This window comes from Mixophyes fleayi, chromosome 6, assembly GCF_038048845.1.
Source record: "Mixophyes fleayi isolate aMixFle1 chromosome 6, aMixFle1.hap1, whole genome shotgun sequence".
In the NCBI taxonomy this organism is placed as follows: domain Eukaryota; kingdom Metazoa; phylum Chordata; class Amphibia; order Anura; family Limnodynastidae; genus Mixophyes; species Mixophyes fleayi.
In genome coordinates, this window is record NC_134407.1 from 193187399 (window position 1) to 193207899 (window position 20501).

Genomic DNA, 20501 nt, shown 5'->3' on the forward strand with positions numbered 1-20501 from the left:
GATCTACCGTTTAGTCTCCTAATATAGTGCATTACAACGAGCAGACATCAAAGACTACACCCTATTTAGTTGCATGACCATTACTTGAGCTGCGGTGAGGTTTTGGCAGACTGCATAATTGGACTTTTTAGTCTCATGTGTGTGTCTAAAACACGATTATAAAGTTTACAATAAATTCATATACATAGCTACTTATCTATGGTGATGGCTTTAATGCGCCGTAAGCCACTTGTACTATTAAACAGATTTTACACAACCTGTAAGGAACCTAAATCATACTAAAGCATTGTGTTGGCTCATTCTAGGGTGGGCTTTTCTCTTCACCACTTAATATTCCGTCTCCCTCCTCCCTTTCCTAATGTGACCCGATTTCTCATACAACCACATCACTCTTCAAACTCCTTATGCGCTTACCATTTCTCTTGGCACCGGAAGCAGAAAGCTGCAGCTGCCAATCCTCTCACTTGTCTCTGGACCCCCGGAATTTTTACCCGGCAACCAAAGGAGGGGGGGGGGGGGGGGAAACAAAATACAAAAATTTTAAATGATAATACAGCTTACAAAAGGACGACTATACCAACACAAATATCAGATGAGGCACTTTTGATAGCAGAGGAATGAAACGGCGAGATATCCTTCAGCCGCTGTCATATCGGAGGGAGGCAATTTCATGCTAATTAATTAGCACTGGTAAGCAGGGATTTTATTTTTTTAATTAAGCATGTGGTCTTTTTTTGTTTCATCTCTCTCTCTTCCTGGTTTAATATATTCTGACAACTAAAAGCGTTTTCAGGGGGTGTGGAGGCGTCGAGACGCTCCTGATTAGTCTAGAGCTGTTGAGAAACATTGAATGTGACAGTAGAGCAATTTTGCCCACCCAGTCTGCATATTCCTACCTGCAACAATACCTTAGATTTTATCCTAGCCAGTCTTAATTCATTTTTAAAATCACATTTCTTGAAAATGTTCTTTCTATGCCCATACCACCGGGGTAGGGAATATGGTTTATAAATACGCTGCTGATTTTGTAAAGTTCCAATCTGTGCTTACATGCTTTGTTGTTTTGTGGGAAAAGACTGCAGTGTTAATATTATCAGAAATGTGTGGAATGATTATATTTGGGTATTTCCCATTTCAAGATGTGATTCTTCAGGTGAAGACCTGAATCACACACTGTAGACATCTGTTGTCAACTTACCAACAGCATCCCCCATGCGGGCAAAACATCAGACTCATCTCCACAGAGTACAGGGATCACGCATGCTAGAGGTGTATTATAAATATTTTGGGAGAGTACTCCAATGCAAAATGCAGGTATTAGGTTTCCTATGTTCAGGTGTCTTGTGTCTCCGCTGTTTAGGTTGCAAGAATACTTGAGAATAGCACAATCAAGCAATAACCACAATGATGTCTGTTATAATTACTGATGCAAAAATAACCCATAACTTGCTACATTTTATTTTATTGGTTTTGTTTCCTGATGTTGTGTTCCTGTTATTATTGTGTCTTCTGCAAGTCTCTGACTCCCTACCTATGTTGACTAAATTGTAATAGGTCCCCTCTCCTGTTTATTTCCTAATTCACCTGCACCTGCTCTGCCAATCCTCACAGATCATTACTATTCTGCCTAATTCTGACTGAACACCTTCCCAATCAGTTAGATTGTTACTCTGCACTGTCAATCTGCATGCAGAGCCCAATAAGCCCTTTGTATAGTGAGGAGACTCTCTGCATTTCATCCCTGGCGTCTGTGCTCTAGGATGGAGAACAATGGTAGAATATCAAGAAATGTCAGACTGCAGCATGCCAGGGGACCCATGATGTGTGGACTGGGCACCATGCCAGGCTCAGCAGACAATAGGGCAGACGCTTCATGCAGACCCTGTCAGTTTTACAGGCAGCTGCAGAGCAGAGGGTTGTGGCTAAGAAAAAAGTGATGGGGGGAGGGATAAATATATGGAACCAGAACATTTTGAAATTTAACAGTTTCTTTACCAAAGGAGACGAGCAATGCATTCAATTCTAACTAATGCTCAACAGAAGACGTAATCTAAATAAAATGTTTAATTTCTAACTGGTGCTTGAGGTCAGCTTGCATACAGTGGAATGCCCTAAGGCCACAACTTGGTATAAAACCAGATATTTGGGCAGTAGTTACAATAACATTTTACAATAATATTTTTAATATTCTGTACTGATACTTTAAAATGTCAACTATACATCACAGTAATATTTTATTAGAATTACATACATTTGTGGCAGCAAATTCTAATGTAACTTCTATACATTAGCTAGGACTGGAATAAATACGTGTCTCCTACTTAAAAAGAGGGCCGTTAAATACCAACCTGTCCATTAAGTGTGTTTATTGTTAACCGATTCTACCTAGGTAATGGGATAATGATTTAGACATCTTGGTTATGACCAGACACATTCTCTTAAGTTTTGTTTGATGGAAGTACCATTCACATATTAAAAAAACACTCATAAGACACTAATAAAATTCCAAATATATTTTTCTCACAACCTATAGTACGCTCTTTGAATCTCCTATCTATTGTCTTGTCTTTGTTTTTTAAGCATTTACATCATAGTTGCCTACTCCTCTGGAATGTCCGGGAGACTCCCAGAATAGCCAGGAGACTCCTGGACACTCCGGGTAGGCACGCTAACTTCCATGGACAAGGGTGGCCACCTGGTATCTAGGTGCGCCAATAGGCAGAGGGACCGGCCGCTCTGATTGCTTGCAGCCCGGTGAGTGACTGGTGAAATGTAGTGAGGACAGAGTCCTGTAGTGTATGGTGGAGGTTTGACAGGGAATTCTGTAGGAACAGGGAGCAGTGACTGGCGGAAGTCTGCGAGGAGTCCGGTAGTGTATGGAAGAAGTGTAGCAGGAAATACTGTAGGAACAGGGAGCAGTGACTGGTGGAAGTCTAGGAGGAGTCCTGTAGTGTATAGTGGAAGTGTGGCAGGGAATTCTGTAGGAACAGGAAGCAGTGACTGGCAGAATTCTATGAGGAGTCCTCTAGTGTATGGTGGACGTGTGGCAGGGAATTCTGTAGGAACAGGTTGCAGTGACTGGCTGAATCTTACGAGGAGTCCTGTAGTGTATGGTGGAAGTGTGGGAGGGAATAATGTAGTAACAGGAAGCAGTGACTGGCAGAAGTCTGCGAGGAGTCCGGTGGTGTATGGAAGAAGTGTGGCAGGAAATTCTGTAGGAACAGGGAGCAGTGACTGGCAGGAGTCCTGTAGTGTATGGTGGAAGTGTGGCAGGGAATTCTGTAGGAACAGTGAGCAGTGACTGGCGGGAGTCTGCGAAGGGTCCTGTAGTGTATGGTGGAAGTGTGGTAGAGAATTCTGTAGGAACAGGGACTGGCAGAAGTCTATGAGGAGTCCTGTAGTGTATGGTGGAAGTGTGGCAGGAAATTCTGTAGGAACAGGGAGCAGTGACTGGCGGGAGTCTGCGAAGGGTCCTGTAGTGTATGGTGGAAGTGTGGCAGGAAATTCTGTAGGAACAGGGAGCAGTGACTGGAGGGAGTCTAGAAGGGTCCTGTAGTGTAAGGTGTAAGTGTGGCAGGAAATTCTGTAGGAACAGGGAGCAGTGACTGGCGGGAGTCTAGAAGGGCCCTGTAGTGTATGGTGGAAGTGTGATATTGACTTCTGTAGGAACAGGGAGCAGTGACTGGTGGAAGTCTATGAGGAGTCCTGTATGGGGAGAGTGGGGTTGAAAGTTCTGTAGAAGAGAGGGCAGTGTCTAGTGAAAGGACATCTGTAAGGGTGGGGAGCAGTGTTTGGTGGAAGTTTAGTGAGGTGTTTTATTAGTGGGCAATGACCTGTGCACATGTAATGACGCGGGTTCACTTACATGTTGATGTGACGTTGGGCATGCGTGTGAGTCTGGATTAGCACAGAGGCACTAGCCCATATGTGCTGATATCAGGGAGCAACAAGAAGAATGAGGCGCCTTGCAACTGAAGTGAGTAGGTGCAAACCTTGTATTATAAATCATTTTTATTATTATATTTTTATTTTTTTATTTTTTTTAGCACAATAGTATAGGTCACATGGACCCTCCCCATGGCCACACTGGGTAGCCCCATAGATGGAGTAAGAGAAGACCCTTGGCCACAGTAGGACACAGTGCCCTTGGTGGTGCTACATGCTACATGCCACGATACGTGCAACACCTAGGTTTTACTTGCACATTCTACCCAAAATGATTTTTCAAAAGTTGGCAAGAATGAATTAAATATTAAGCATTATAATTTTCCTACAAAGGTGATTGCTAGGTCCCCATCACCAGGGGCAGGAGCCCCAGATCCTATGCATAGTGTCGTGGGGATGGTCTCTGGATCGTTTGAGAACCATGCAAAAGTTTCCTACTTGTCTTGCCAGTTTCCTTCTCACTTATTGTTTCATGTGTTTTTGTGTTGATGAGTTTACAACCTGCGCTGCTTCTGTGATGGCATCCTATTTAATTCTGTGTAAATAAAATTACACCTGTAGTTTGCCCTTTGCACTCATTGTTGCCCCCTAACACTATATCCTGCTTTTCCTTCTTCCTTGCTCCCTGCATAGGCCATTTCCTGCATGTTTGCCTCTGAGATCTCCCAGTTCTTGACAGCTCAGCCTGCAAGATGCCATTTCCTCTCCACACAGCAACACTGCACCTAATCGTATGAGGGATTGATGCTCCTGAACACGTACCTCGTTCCTGATTTGCATATGTAATGCAGCCATACTTAATGACTGTGAGTAATTATACTAATAATGCTTTGCTGCAGGGTTCCACAGAGGAAAACGACAAAGTGATGCGGAGGGAGGGTGGTTAGCGTGCGCAGTTAAGAGACGTGATTTTCAGAATTGCCAGAACATATATTTCTCCTGTCTTGGCTGAAGACAAATTTATTATGTGATTTTTAATTGTTAATGTGTCTGCTCTACAAGCTAAAAACATATTTAACGGTTATTATGTCCACCCTGCCTACATTATTTTTCCCAGTGAACAGTAGGGGCCTGGTTCATCAAGGGACGTAAACGGCGATTGTGTGCATGCAATCCACAAAATCACTTTGGCATGCCCAAAACCAGATCATACGCCACACCGCGCAGCCACGTTCAATTAATCTTCAAGCGCAAAGGACACTTAATACAACCTACAATTTCAGGAAGGAAACAGGGAGGGAAGGGAATTTTGCATGTAGTCAATCTATAGTAAGGGGGTACAGCTCTCGAGCGCATGCAGCAGCAACTGATTCAAACTCTGGGCATCTCTCTGGTACTTGTTTTTTAGCCTCTTGCTCCAGCTACAGGTCTAGTCTAAGTGCTGATTACTAGTGATGACGGCTGTGTATGTATGCCCGAACATGTGTGTGCAATCAGGGGCATCTGTAAAAATGTATTTTATGTACAGTACACATTCATAACATTTTAATAAATGAATTTCATGTAAAAAATAAATACAATAAAACCCACTTTTTTTTATTTTTTAATGTTTTATCATTAATGCCTATATTATTAACAGGTGATATTTGTTGAATTTTTTTTTCTGTGCATTGTTTTGTGACTTTTATTCCATATATGTTATGGACATACCCTGCAGTGTATTGTGTGTTAGAGCAGAGCAGATCAAACCCGTGTTCATCACCACGCATATCTTCATATCAGCTCCTTGTTTTAAAACAATCGCAGTTTGCGCACAGTGGGCCTGATTCATAAAGGAATGTAAGGAAAAATAGCCAAAAATGGACAAACCATGTTACAATGCAAGGGGTGAAAGCTAGTTTATTATTTTGCACACAAGTTAAATAATGGCTGTTTTTTCAAATAGCACACAAATACTTGATAGCTTTATTTTCTACACTGAAAATTAAAGTTAATCTAGGGCAGGGGTTGGCAACCCCTGACATGCTGGCAGGAGTGGAGGCAGGGGGAGTGACAGTCACTCTATGTGCGGGCGTGGTGCTCAGTAAGCTCCTTAGTGAAGAGATCTTGTGAGAGTGAGACTATGACTCACTAAGGAGATTACTGAGAACCGCGGCCACACTTACAGAGACAGCAGGCAGCCAACAGCACTAGATTTGCTGTTAGCTGTCTGTCAGTATGCCTTACTTGACCGTCGGAGCCGAGGGCGGGACCGCCCCCAACCCGATGAAGAAGAAGCTGGCGCAACACAGAAAAAAAAAAGAGCCCCATATTAAAATCTTTTCTAGGGCCCCCCATCTGCCCGAGGTCCATGGGTTTTAGCCCAGAAAGCCCTCGGGTTAATCCGGCTCTGGGCAGGGGGAAGTGACAGAGAGACAGAACAGATAGAGACAGAAAAAGAGGGTAAGCTGAATAATGATGCATTGTATTAATTGGGGGCACTTATGTATGCAATCATTTTAATTAGAGGCGTCTTTGTGAGGTATAATGTGATTGGGACATATATGTGAGGCATTATTTGAATTGGGGCATTACTGTGGCATAATAGGAATTGGGGCACTTATGTGTGGCATAAAATAAATTGTGGACATTATTGTGGCATAATGTGATTTGGGGGCACTTATGTGTGGTATAATATGAATTGGGGCATTACTGTGGCATAATGCGAACAGGGGGCACACCTATTTGGAATATTAACTGGGGTTCTACTCTGAGCCATAATATAAACTGGGGTCACTATTCTGTGGCATAATATGAATTAAGGGTAGTACTGTGTGGCACAATGTGAATTGTGGGCACATCTATGAGGCATAATATGAATTGGGGATACAACTATGTGGCATATTATGAACTGAGGGCTTTGCTATGTGGCATAATATGAATTGGGTGCACTACTGTGTGGCATAATATGATTTGGGGGCACTACTGTGTGGCATAATATGATTTGGGGGACTACTGTGGCATAATATGATACACACACACACACACACACACACACAATTGCCACACCTGGGCTCAGCTAGATTTTCTCCGGCACACCGATAGAAAAAGGTTGAAAAGCCCTGATCTAGGACATGCCTTACCCTAAATATAAATCTGCCATCACAGTTTAAATTTACATCCTCCTACAATGCAACATGGTTTTGCCAGGATGCAAAGTTACTCCTTTTTTTTTTTGCTTTACTTTTCTTAATGAAGTATGTGTGCCCTAATGAATCAGGCCCTAAGTCTTTCTCGTAGTATTAGGATAGGTAGTATTAGGATTCATTAAATGTATTATTTTTTGTTTGAATCAGTTCAACATTCTCCTGGGAAAACTTTCAATGCTTTTCACAGTCAGCTGTCTAAACAGAATTTTATTCTTTCCTTCAATAACTTTCCATCAACAACCTAACTTTACTGTAAAGTGAGGAACAGTTTCATAGTAGAAGAAAAATGTTATCACATTTTGATTATATACGATTTTCCATAGGATCTGAGTGCTTGCAATGGCCTTCTACTTAGATAACTTTACTGCTTATCACATTCCTGGCATGAAAATCAGTTGCTCCTAATTGCAAACCCATGTTCTGGCATGTACGTTCGTCATCACTATCAATCGGCACTTACACCTGCCCTGTAGCTGATACGGAAACAGTAACTTACAGATGCCCAAAGCTTGAATCGGATGTTGGTTTGTGGGCTTGGCCTCTGCCCGCCCTTACTGTACAATGACTATACACATACGCTCGCTCCCTCTCCTCATCCACCCATGAAATAGTCTTTTTCTGTACACGAGCAGCTCAATTTTACGCAAAATACGGCTCTTTTCGGCATTTACGTTCCTTAATGCCCCCCAAGTGGAGTAGTATAGCATATGCAGTGACTCTAATTCAAGAATATAGAATTTTAATAAAAGCCTATTTTAACAATTGTTTGGGGGCCCAGTCCGCTAATATTCTCACCATACCAGTCATTCCGGTGGTAATCGTAAATACCATTACCACCATTCCGACACCGAAGATACCTCCATGAAAAATGCGAAAGTTCCAAAAAACGATTACAATTGAAGCAGACTTCCCTTGAAAACAACTGCTTACATCTAGGATGGCAGCACAACACACCCAGCAGCTTATTCCGACATACAGATGTCCGGCAGGAAATTGTGATGTGATTGCGACCTGAGTAAATCTTAAATTAAAGCAGCAATGCCAGGGCCCCTCAGGTTAAGTGTATAAACACTTAACCTCACATTGCTGCTTTAAATTAAGATTTACTCAGGTCGCAATCACATCACAATTTCCTGCCGGACATCTGTATGTCGGAATAAGCTGCTGGGTGTGTGGTGCTGCCATTGGAGATGTGAGCAGTCGTTTTCAAGGGAAGTCTGCTTAAATAGTAATTGTTTTTGGGAACTTTCGCATTTTTCATGGAGGTATCTTCGGTGTCAGAATTTTCCGACACCGTTTAATCATACCCCACCCAGTCATTCTGGTAAATGCCACAGTTTCTAGATTACCAGCCTTGGCCTGAGGCCGGATGTGCAACTATGGAGCCTGGAACACAGCACATTTATTGTCCTAAGCCCAGGCCCAGCCTATCAATTAACCAAACCCTTAACCACACTTCAGGGTCAAGTTGCTTTTGCTATGCAGCAGGTTGTCTGACGGTGGTGAAAAACCAAAAGTTTGTAGGTTTGTCAGCATGATTTCTTTTATGGTCTGTTGTGGATTTATGTTGAACTCAACTTGCTGCACATGTACTATGGAAAATGGAAAATGAATTCTTGAATTGCAAATGTACAAGCACGTTTATATTAAACAATAAAAAAATATGTATGGTGGGCATGGAGTTGTTATGCTGGCATGAGATGTATGGTGGGCATGGACTTGTATGAGGTAGATATGGAGTGATATATGCAGGGCATCAGACATATACTAATAATAGGTATTGGGTGAGTATGGGACCATTTTACTGCAATGAAGTTGTATACGGTTAGCATGAGGCTGGATAGGGTAACATCAGGAAAGATAGTGTTGGCATACAACTTTTATGCTGTCATAGATCTGTATGTTTTTGGACATGGGGTAGAAATTGTGTCTGTTGAGCATAGATCATCATCATGTAGCAATATGTGTACATAAGAGAAGGATTCAGGGCAAAAGACTAGTGTGGTAGTAGTAAGTCCCATTACTTGACATTACTGTCATTACCCTGCAGTAAAGATAGCACCTGGTTACATTGAGACTATATTAGATCGATGGGCAGGCAGCTCATGTGCTCAAGATTAGTGAATGAATGTTCTGCTGACAATATACAGTAGGCATTCATTCACTGATCTGGAGGTAACAAGGCATCTGGAGGTAACAAGGCATCTGCTACCTGTACACAATCTAATACAGTCTGTCAGATGGACCTTGATAGCAATATTTAAATGGTCAGTGATCAGATAAAATATATAATAGCGGCCGGAGAGACAATAATTACACGCACAGGTGAATTGTAGTATATGCTCTGGATTTATCAAAACAAATCATCATCTGTTTATAATGTTTCAGTCACGTAAACATTTTAGCACTGCGTAAGCGTAAAACACAAAATCCAGCATCAGCAAATATTACAAAGAACAAAGAAAGATATACATGTCATGTGAAACTGGACGTAATTGTTAGAAATCATAGTTGCAGTTCTTGCATGTCCTTGAAACTTGTTAATAGAACTAAAGCCTATTGTGACTTGCAAAGCTGTAGGCCTGATCCCTGAGCAATATTTTTCTGAACAAACCAAGTTAACTCATTCAACCTGTATTTACCGTAATGAAAACTGCAACCATGTGTATTCCTGCCGAGGTGATGGGGAGAACTACCAGTGATGAATAGAATAGAGAAGAACTCTGTAATCTTGTTAGTGTGAAAGTCCCAGGTCATCCATCAAGCAGGGAGTGGCTGGCAACTTTTGGCATGGGAGGGTAACACCAGCAAGTGGCACAAGCCCAGGGCACAATGGAAAAATGCAAGGGATGAAAACAGTGTGAACAGGGTTTATCTAATCTGGATGTGGTTTTGTGTTACGTCAAAGAGTTATTAGCAAATACAACACAGCTCCATTTGACTAGTATTCAGTGCAGAGACTATGCTAATGACCACCATACACTACAATTGCTAACATATGCGCTAGAGACTGGATATATTAAACATGTTTTTTATGCATCTGAAACATTAGCATAATCCCCTCTCCCTGCTTTACTTCATAGACACTGGTTTTGGGAGAGTCCCAATTTAGAAACACACATTGCTTTAAAAATAACTATGTAATGTTAACACATACAATACGATACACACATTGACGCAGACAAAGATTCATATGCTATTTTTAAAGCACACTACTAAAATACGTATATATGTAATGCAGACAAGCTGTGAGTGAGCTATAATCATCCTTATATTGTATATGTTGGGAATCATTAATAAATTATTATATGTCTCCCAAGAAATCAGAGCTTTATCACAATTACATTTAGGCCTTCGAAACATTTTTGTAAATGTTAACAGTAGCTTCACATCATCATCATCATTTATTTATATAGCACCACTAATGCCGCAGCTCTGTACAGAGAACTCATTCACATCAGTCCCTGCCCCATTGGAGCTTGCAGTCTAAATTCCCTAACACACACACACACACAGACATAGAGGGAGAGACTAGGGTCCATTTTGATAGCAGCCAATTAACCTACCAGTATGTTTTTGGAGTGTGAGAGGAAACCTACGCAAACACATGACCCCAGTGCTGTGGGGCAGAAGTGCTAACCACTAGGCCACTGTTCTTGAAATCTCTGCAGGTTACTAACTTCTAGACCTTTTGTCTCTCTGCTTCAGCAATGGTTTCAAGCCTTTTTGTGGACATCATCTTTGGGAGTTTTAGATCAACAAAAACAGCTAGCTAGATTAAAGTAATAATAAGAAAGCAGATACCAATTCAGCAGTACTGTCCATGTCCATTTCCTTTTTGATTTAATTTATGGAAAAACAAATGACTTACAATGCAATAATTATTGAACATAATCATTTTATTCTAGTTATTTAATTACAAAGCGGCAATTATATTTGCTCTGCAGTTCAATGTTTAAAAACAATAAAATAACTTACAGTAAATATGTGAATGTTTTCAACTTTGAATCAGACCTCAAATCTCTGGGAGCAACCAAATGCATTACGTATCCCCCTGCGGCCCTACGTTGTCTCCTGAAGAAGTTTGGGTATGCGTCATACCCAACTAGACAACTTCGTGCCATCTGATTGCCCTCCAGCCATCCACCAATCAGTGTGCTAGCAGCCATCTACTGGGTATGACAGCAGACCCAGTAACTGCAGCAGCACAGCTCATGGGCAACTTGCTACTTAGACACAATCGGAGCGGCTGGGGAGCATCTTCTGCCGGTCTTACAGTTGTCGGCTGTGCTGTGTGACCACAGGCAGCGTGGCTCAAAATTGTGGCAAGTGCCACACTGTTCTCTGGCCAGCCTGCTCCTGCTGCGAAGGAGGCTGTAGGCATGGGCCTAATGCACAATACATAATCTTCCTATCAATACCATTTTATTATCCTTTATTAATGAAGCATCAACATGTTATGCAGTGCTGTATGCAAGACCCCCTCACTCCCCTACTGTGTGGAGTGTTGCAGATACGCTGTGTTCACCATACTCACTTTCAGCGCAATGCCCAAGTATACAAAGCTGCACATTGTGTTTATGTAAGTAGCTTCTGTCACCAGGGATGACTTGAGAGACCCCACAGAGTCCACACAGATCTCTCAGGGCTAACACAACACATCATATAGGTAAAAACCTCCTTGGTATGTTTATTAGAGAGAGGGGTGATTGAAGAAAGGAATTTTGATTTGGCAGGTAGCAGAGTATAAATAATAGATGTAATATATAAAATGCAATAGACAAAATAAACAATAGAAATAAACTCTGAAAAGCCAAATTGACTTAGACTCTCAGATAAATATATAAAATCATTCACATAACACAGGAGCTGAGTGTCGATAACAGTTTGGTCACTAAACGCTGGGTTATAAGTCTCTTTTACCAATGTTTATCTTAAGCAGAGAAAATCAGCAACAACCCAGTCACACTTTTATCAGTTATCTAACACTAACTATCTGAAGCAGTTAATACTGTCACATATATATATATATATATATATATATATATATATATATATATATATATATATATATATATATATATATATACACATATACTTCCGGTGCTGTTGTTGCACATGTTGCTTAACCTGGGTTATGTTAATGTCTCTCATGTAAGGGCTACAGTGATTAATTTCCTCACTTCTGCACAAAGGGTGTAAAAACTCGCTAAACTTGTAAATGTCTTTAACCGAAGCAGTTAAATAAAGCTGCAGTAGCACAATACAGGAAGAGCAGAAAGTCACATTTTAACTCAGTCAATGAATGAGTACATGTATTTGTCACTGTGGAGGTAGGGTGCTGGGCAGCCTGCAGCAGTCCACAGGAACCAAACCTTCTCTTGTTGCTGTCCTCTCTGCTCACAATATCTCTTTGTAGGGCTCACCTGGAGGATCACTGGCACAGGTATCTCTTTGTAGGGCTCACCTGGAGGATCACTGGCACAGGTACTGTGAAAGATGTCGTAAATGGCTTGTTTACTCATCAGCAGGACCGCTCACAACCTTAGACATTTAGGTTTCTACAATGGTGGTCACAAGAGTTTTCTCTGTTACATTCACAGCAACATTTACTATAAAGATGCTCGGGCTCAGTTTTCCGAAAACCGAACCCACCCGATGTTATGCTCAAGGGAGTCCCATAGTCAGTATTTACACCAGCTTAGCAGGGCGCGGAGTCTAACAGCTTCTTAGGTCTTCACCAAGAACCGCTGCAAGGCGGAATGGGAAACTACAGGTCGCGGCCCCTGGTTAAACCTACTAATGTGGGAGACAGATAGAAGAAGTGGTAATACAGTACAAGAACAGTACCTGCGGGAGGTTCAGGAGGTATTTGCAGAGTAGTCTGGAAGAAGCCGGGTCTGGTACACAATAGCAGATGACAGCCGTGCAGAGGAGTATCCAAGAGAGTAGTGATGTACAAGCCGGGTCTAGTACACAATAATAGAAGTCAGCCAAGCAGGAGATCCAAGGGAAACACTGCAAGGAGCACTCAAGGGTAGAGCCAGGAGTCAGGAAAGTAACCTGTTGTTCAGACACAGGGCTTGTGTCAGAGCATTATCTTTATACAGGCGGAGGAGGGGTTATGAATTCCCCGCCAGAGGGTCACATGATCGGGACTGCCACAACCTGGAAGTGACGGGTGGCCGGCAGAGTGGAGGGTCACGATGCAGGTGAGTATTACACCCGAACATCGCAGATCTGAGTATCGAGCCGAGCCAGCTCAGTACTTTCCAGCTTCCTCGGATCTGAATCAAGGCAAAACGTCATTGTTGCATCATCAGATCTTGCGGGTTTTGGATTCCATAAGTACCTCCATCCCCAGGAGATCCAGTGCCACTGCTCACGCAGAAACAGGGGTAGCAGTGTTCTTGTCACTCTCCACTCTCCAGTGCCATTGCTCAGTGCCATTGCTCATACAGAACCAGGACGGGTAGCAGTGTTCTTGTCACTCTCCAGTCTCCAGTGCCATTGCTCATACAGAACCAGGAGGGGTAGCAGTGTTCTTGTCACTCTCCAGTCTCCAGTGCCATTGTTCAGTGCCATTGCTCATACAGAACCAGGACGGGTAGCAGAGTTCTTGTCACTCTCCAGTCTCCAGTGCCATTGCTCATACAGAACCAGGAGGGGTAGCAGTGTCCTTGTCACTTAACAAAAATTGAATGGAAATTATGGAAATTAATGTTATTGAGGTTAATTATAATGTAGGAACAAAAAAAGAGCCACATTTTGTGAATTTAGCATTTGTTACAAATTTATTTATTTTTTGAACAAAATACAGTTCCAAACCAAAACCAAAACACGTGAGAGCGGTTTTGCCAAAACCAAAACCCAAAGTTAATATAGATCCAAAAGCAAAACAAGGGAGTCAACGAACATCACTAATTTACTATGATATTAGATTTTGTTCTTTTTTGTTTTTCTGTAGCTACTCACCTCTATCAGTCAATAGAGTTTACTGACCTGCAGGAGTCCTTTTCTTAACAGTGGGTCACCACCAGAGCTTAACAACCCAAAGGTATCCTTTTATAATGGCATCTCAGCTCAGCAGCTGGCTGGCCTTAGCAGAAGAGACCCCTCAACAATTTCAGATAGCTGACAAAACTCATTAGACGTTGCCGCTCCCGGGCTCGTCTTTGGTCTCTACCCACCAACTTTTATCTGCACAAACACAGTTGCATCACACCAACTAGATATACTGGCAGCATTGGAAGGGACCTCCTCCATACCTCACTGCAGCTGTTCTGATTGATTCCAAACAAATCTCTGTCACCACAATGCAACAGAACTCCCTTCTATAGGGCACATGACGCAGGATTCCCTGCACACAACAATACGTATGACATGGTACATTGCCCAATACCAGGGCCGGATTTACCACTAGGCAACCTTGGCAATTGCCTAGGGCCCAGCGGTCCCCAGAGTGCCCTCCCAGGGCCGGCGGTGAGACCAACCTTTAAAAATGGGCCACTACTTATGGACCAGTGCTATGTGCTTGCCCTCCTGGGCTAAAGTCTGCCAGCCCTCCCCTGAATAAGGGTATATGTTATGCTAAAAACTATAATGCTATGGATTTTTTCAGGGAGGGGGCCCCAAACCAGTATCTTGCCTAGGGCCCCATGAGGTCTAAATCTGGCTCTGCCCAATACAGCTGCCTTATATTCCACTTATGTCACCAAACTCAGGTTTTCTGCATGTAGCCTTAGTATTTTATAGTTGCCATTCACAAAATACACCCCTCCAATAACATGTTTGTATTTGGGTGGTCCTGTATGTATAAATGTGTAAAACCACTGGCAAACAGACCAGTAAATAATATATTTTGACACATTTGTGTCTACACTTTGGATTGAAATGTTTTTATTTTTAAATCTATGTCTATATAGAACTTCAATAATGCCTCACCTAACCTTGTAAATTCTTTATGGCTTGTAAAGGACTAAACAAATGGCAGCAGATGATGATGTCCATACGAAGCAAAGAAACACTAATTCGAAATTTACCAGCCCTGGGGCTGATGCGTCTTGGTAACTTGTCATGTCGGTATAGGGCACCTAATTAGTGTAGCCCATTAAGGGGCAAATCGCCTACCACAGCTTATGTGGGAACTGCTATATGCAATACATCAATACATTCAGTCATCATCATTCTTTATTTATATAACGCCAGCAAATTCTGTAGTGCTTTACAATTGGGAACAAACATTAATAAAACAATACTGGGTAATACATACAGACAGAGGTAAGAGGGTCCTGCTCGCATGCTTACAATCTATCGGACAATGGGAGTTTGATACACAACGGTAAGTGCTACATCAAATTATAGATTGGTCCAGCTAGAATGCAAAGGTAAAAGGTATTTAGTGGGCTGTATGAACAGTCACACAACAATGTTGGTCAGAGGGTTGTTGTCTTGTCTTAGCTGTGTACAGGGTAACCTAGGGAGATTAAGATGGTGGTTGAGGAATATCATAAGCTTGTCTGAAGAGGTGGGTTTTCAGAGGACGCTTGGAGGTTTGAAGACTAGAGAAAAGTCTTACTGTGCGAGAGGGGAATTCCACAAAGTGGGTGCAGCCCGAAAAAAAACCCTGTAACCGGGAATAGGAGGAAGAGATGAGAGTAGATGAGAGATCGTAGATCTTGTACAGAATGGAGGTGTCCGGTTGGGAGATATTTTGAGACAAGTGAGGAGAGGTATGTCGGTGCAGTTTTGTTGAGGGCCTTGTATGTTGGTAGAAGAATTTTATATTGGATGCATTGAAAAACAGGTAACCAATGTAGGGACTGACAGAGTGGCTCATCGGAGGAAGAACAATTTGCCAGGAAAATCAATTTAGCTGCTGCGTGCACAATAGATTGTAGGGGTAAGAGTCTGATTTTGGGAAGACCAAAGGAGGTAAGAAGGGAATTACAATAGTCAATGCGAGAGATGATGAGTGCATGAATTAAAGTTTTTGCTGTGTCTTGTTTGAGATTTCTGCGTATTTTGGAAATGTTTTTTAGATGTATGTAACATGATTTAGATATAAAGTTGATGTGGGGAACAAAGGATAGTTGTGAGTCAAGGATTACACCTAGGCAGCGAGCTTGTGGGGTGAGATTTATGGTCATGTTGTCAACAGAAATAGAAATGTCAGGCAGGAGGCTTCTGTTTTTGGGTGGGAATATTATTAATTTTAATTTTGAAAGACTGAGTTTGAGTTAGCGAGAGGACATCCAAGATGAAATGGTAGAAAGAAAGTCAGTAACGGGAGACAACACAGATGCATTCAAAGTCATTGCACAAACTTTAACTTAAACATAGAGTGGTGAGCGCTCTTTATAATTTTTGTATGCTGCTCCTTATTTTATATATAATGTTCCAATATTTGATTGGGAGCCCAAAACATGGGTTAAAATGTTTTAAAACTCTATAAAAATTAGATTACCATTAATTTACAGGTTTAGATATATAATGCTCGATTGCCATAGTTTGAAATTAATTTTTCTGTGTATTATGTATGTCCAATACTGGAAAAAAACACATGCGATGCATCTATTCATACATCCAACCAACTTTGCTAATCGTTTGTATTAACAAATGCAGTTCTATATATATATAGATATTTTGCCGAGTGTTTGCAGCGGAAACGTCAATGCACAAGTAGTATGGTCCGTGATAAACTATCCCTAATAATACTAAGGGCTAGATTTACTAAACTGCGGATTTGGAAAAGTGGAGATGTTACCTATAGCAACCAATCAGATTCTAGCTTTCATTTATTTAGTGCATTCTACAAAATGACAGCTAGAATCTGATTGGTTGCTATAGGCAACATCTCCACTTTTTCAAACCCGCAGTTTAGTAAATATACCCCTAAAAGTCTTACCCTGTCACATCCGTAGTTTACTTGCTTGAAGAGATCTTAGTGTACTGGCTGCATCGTCCTCTCACTGATGTCCATGTTCACTGCTTTGCTGACCCGCACCTGGAATGCAGAGGTTCCTGTATGGTGCTCCAATAGGGTCAAGAAAGAGTACTGACTGTCCCTATCACGTTTTCTGAAATTCATAGAAATTGAGAGAGATTCGGACGTGACAGGGGAATTATGTAGGGGGAATCCAATTACCTGTGATGTGCTGCGGAGTGCCTTCGGAATGGTCCTGACGGCACTATGTGATGTATCTTCACTGGTTGTTCTTCTCACCCCATAGAGGCGTGCAGGTAAATCAGTGATGTTTGAGTTACCCTAGTACCCGGAAAGGAGATCAGCCAGATATCTTTGTGATGTCTGTTGAGGACAAAGTGATCAATAATCTATAAATGCTGCAGTATAAAAACAAGACATTTAGGAACTAATAGCAATTTTGGTAACAATTATATTCTGCTCAGTCCACAACTTCTCATGTCTACAATAGTGGTTCTCAGGGAAAAGAATCCTGTGGCTGCCAGAAGTTTGTATGTTCTCCCCGTGTTTGCGTGGGTTTCCTCCGGGTGCTCCAGTTTCCTCCCACACTCCAAAAACATACTGGTAGGTTAATTGGCTGCTAACAAATTGACCCTAGTCTGTGTGTCCGTGTGTGAGAATTTAGACACTAAGCCCCAATGGGTCAGGAACTGATGTGAGTACAGTGCTGCGGAATTAGTGGAGCTATATAAATAAATAAATAAATGATGATGATGATGGTCACAGTCTAGCTTTGGTGGCTGCATGATCAATTTTAAGATACGCGCACAAATCAAGGGACATGACAGAAGTGCAACGCCAATATTTTTAAGGTCATACACTTTTTTACCCACCATATGCAATATGCTAGCATATTATACAGCCCATGATGACCACCATGATATAAAGATGACAGTGACTTTGTAAAGAATAATTCAACTATCCCCATAACATAATGTACAGCCACTTTGCCTAGAATACCTAATTTAGTCCATTTGACCAGAAAACCCGGTACACTGCCCATCTAATCAGTACACCAAATATTTCTATATCTTATCGGCCGCCAAAATGGTCACTACCACGTAGGGGCCGGTTCAATTAGCCGTGAGGATACTACCAGTATTTAGCACACATTACCAGCAATTACGGTAGGTACAACTTTGCTAATTTTGGAGCGAAGATAATTCCCTACAACATCACGCAGTAACACAGCCGCGAGGTTACTACAGAACCTCACAACTAATTGAATCGCCCCATAACGCCAAGATTCAAGCACGGTTAAATCAATTGTTCGCCTAAGGTAATCAATTCATCCCTTTAATAATCAATGAGTATTTGCAGGAACTGTTACATTAATTAATGTTGGTTTAAAATTTGTTACAGTACATTCATTTTTTGAGCAATTTAATCTATTTGTCTGCCGTGCACAAACATAGACGCTTCAGTGGCGCACGCAGGGGGGGTTTCTGGGTCTCCAGAAACCCCTCCCCTCCGTTAAAGAAGTGCCCTACATAGCGGCACTGTACTGTATAGTGCTGTATTGTATACAGCACCGCCTCGGACGCTTCTTTGACAGCGCCGCAGCTGCTGTATAGTACAGTGGTGCCTAAACGGAGCTGCTGCGCATGCGCGGGCGCATGCGCGGCAGCTCTCTCGCTTTTTTTTTTCCCCGGTGGAGGGGAAACTCCCCTTAAAAATCCTCTGTGCGCCCCGTGATTGTTTACTTTTAAATTTCAGGATGCTTGGCCTCACACAGCTGTTTGTAAATCAGCCGTAGTGACAGGACGGTGTGACATAATATGATGGGTGCTTCAGATATTAATTCACTTTTTACTTGAAGAACACATATTTTGTCAACAGTCAATTGAATGGAAGTGAAGGGTATTAATGACTGAATCTCTATGCAAATGTCACAGTTTACACCTTGCTTGCCAGGTGTACAATATATAAACTTCTCTTAGTGGTTTCCAAAGTGTAACATGTCTGAGATTTGAGTGGAGGTCATTTACGAAGGACAAAGCAGCCGTTCAGCAGCGCAAATAAAGCTTTTGACCCACTGTTTGTCAGCAGCGCAAATGCACCTAGATCTCTGCTGGAGCACATAGGTTTGTGGAGCAGAATGGCAGCATTTGTGGAGGAGCAGAGGGGAGGAGTTGACCAGAGCTGGTTGGAGTGAAGGGGTTTCCCTTGAGTGATATACAGAAAAAATGCACCAGTGGACCAGTGCAGAAGCGAGATTTCATTTTATGGAGCAAGATTATTGTAATGAGATACAGGGGGGGAGAGGGGACATTTTCAGGGACACAGCCATTCCACTCCATTGTTTTTTCCTGAGTTGTTCATTCAAATTAAGTTTATTTAAAAACAAAGCAAAACTAAACTCACGTATACACAATTTTCAAACACACGCACAACATACCACCCAATATTAATCTCTCTGGCAGTGGGATGAGGTAGGGGGGTGGCCACTGAACAATGGGGGCATGGTCAAGGCACAATGGGGACATGGTCATGGCACAATAGGGCGTGGCCACCCCCCTTCCAGGGCATGTCTAGCACTTTTGAGGTGCTAGGCTAACCTGTATTCCCCTCCAAACACCATTTCCGGCACCCATTCTCCACAAAGCAGCAGTGAACAGAATACCTCCACACTTTCCCACCAATCGGGACAAATCTGTCCGGATCGGAATGGTGGAACAGAGCCCTCAAATCGGGACTGTCCCGCCTAAATCGGGACAGTTGGGAGGTATGCGCACAGGGCATTCTACAGGAGTACTGTTATTACAGGTGGTGAGTGCACTTCTTCATTAAAGTTGTCCCATTAAAAGTATAGGGCGTTGGCAGAAAATAACTTTTCTATGTGCACACCAAGCAATTTCATACTTGTTACCTGCTCCCATTCCTGGTTACATGACTTCTGCCAAGCTGCACCCACTCTGTGGAATTCCCTCCCTCATACAAAAGTTTCCCCTTGCCAAACCTTTCTTTTATCAAATTCCTGAGCCATTATCTTAACCTTACCAGACTATTCTACTTCAGCCTTCTAAATAGTTCACTGAAAACTTACATTTATTGTCCTTCTATACTCAAAAACCCTCTGACCCCAAAACCAACACTGCTGTGCCCCATGGATCACATAGACCCACTAAGCATTTTCTCTCATTGCTATCTGGCTTGACCAATATGCCTATGTGACCCTTAACCTTTTGTATGAAACTCAAATTTTTCTATAGATTGTAAGCTTGTGAGCCACTTTGCTATCTGGTGTCTTGTTTTATTACTGTATTTGTTCCCTATGATATATGGAGTATGATGTCGCTATATAAATAGTAATGATAATAATAATAAGCTTCACACACAGTAAAGTGACATATTATAAAAATAATTACAATGTCCCCACATTCATGATGTGTTTGAGCCACAAATAAAGCAGTACTTTAGGACCTAAATGGAGGACATGACGT

The 20501-nt window shown here is 42.0% G+C and overlaps 1 protein-coding gene across 3 annotated transcripts in view; it reads left to right on the forward strand.

The window, feature by feature from the left end:
* Window positions 1-524: 524 nt before the first annotated feature.
* TNRC6C (trinucleotide repeat containing adaptor 6C) overlaps window positions 525-20501 on the forward strand; it is a 240152-nt gene continuing 220175 nt past the window's right edge. For 2 of the 3 annotated variants that reach the window (XM_075177738.1, XM_075177741.1), the window contains exons 1-2: window positions 526-690; window positions 4579-4751. In XM_075177738.1, the coding sequence (XP_075033839.1) occupies window positions 4731-4751 (21 nt within the window). In that variant the 5' untranslated portion in view covers window positions 526-690; window positions 4579-4730. Of the gene's footprint in view, window positions 691-4578; window positions 4752-20501 lie in introns of all 3 variants that reach the window. The other variant, XM_075177739.1, reaches the window with a different exon arrangement.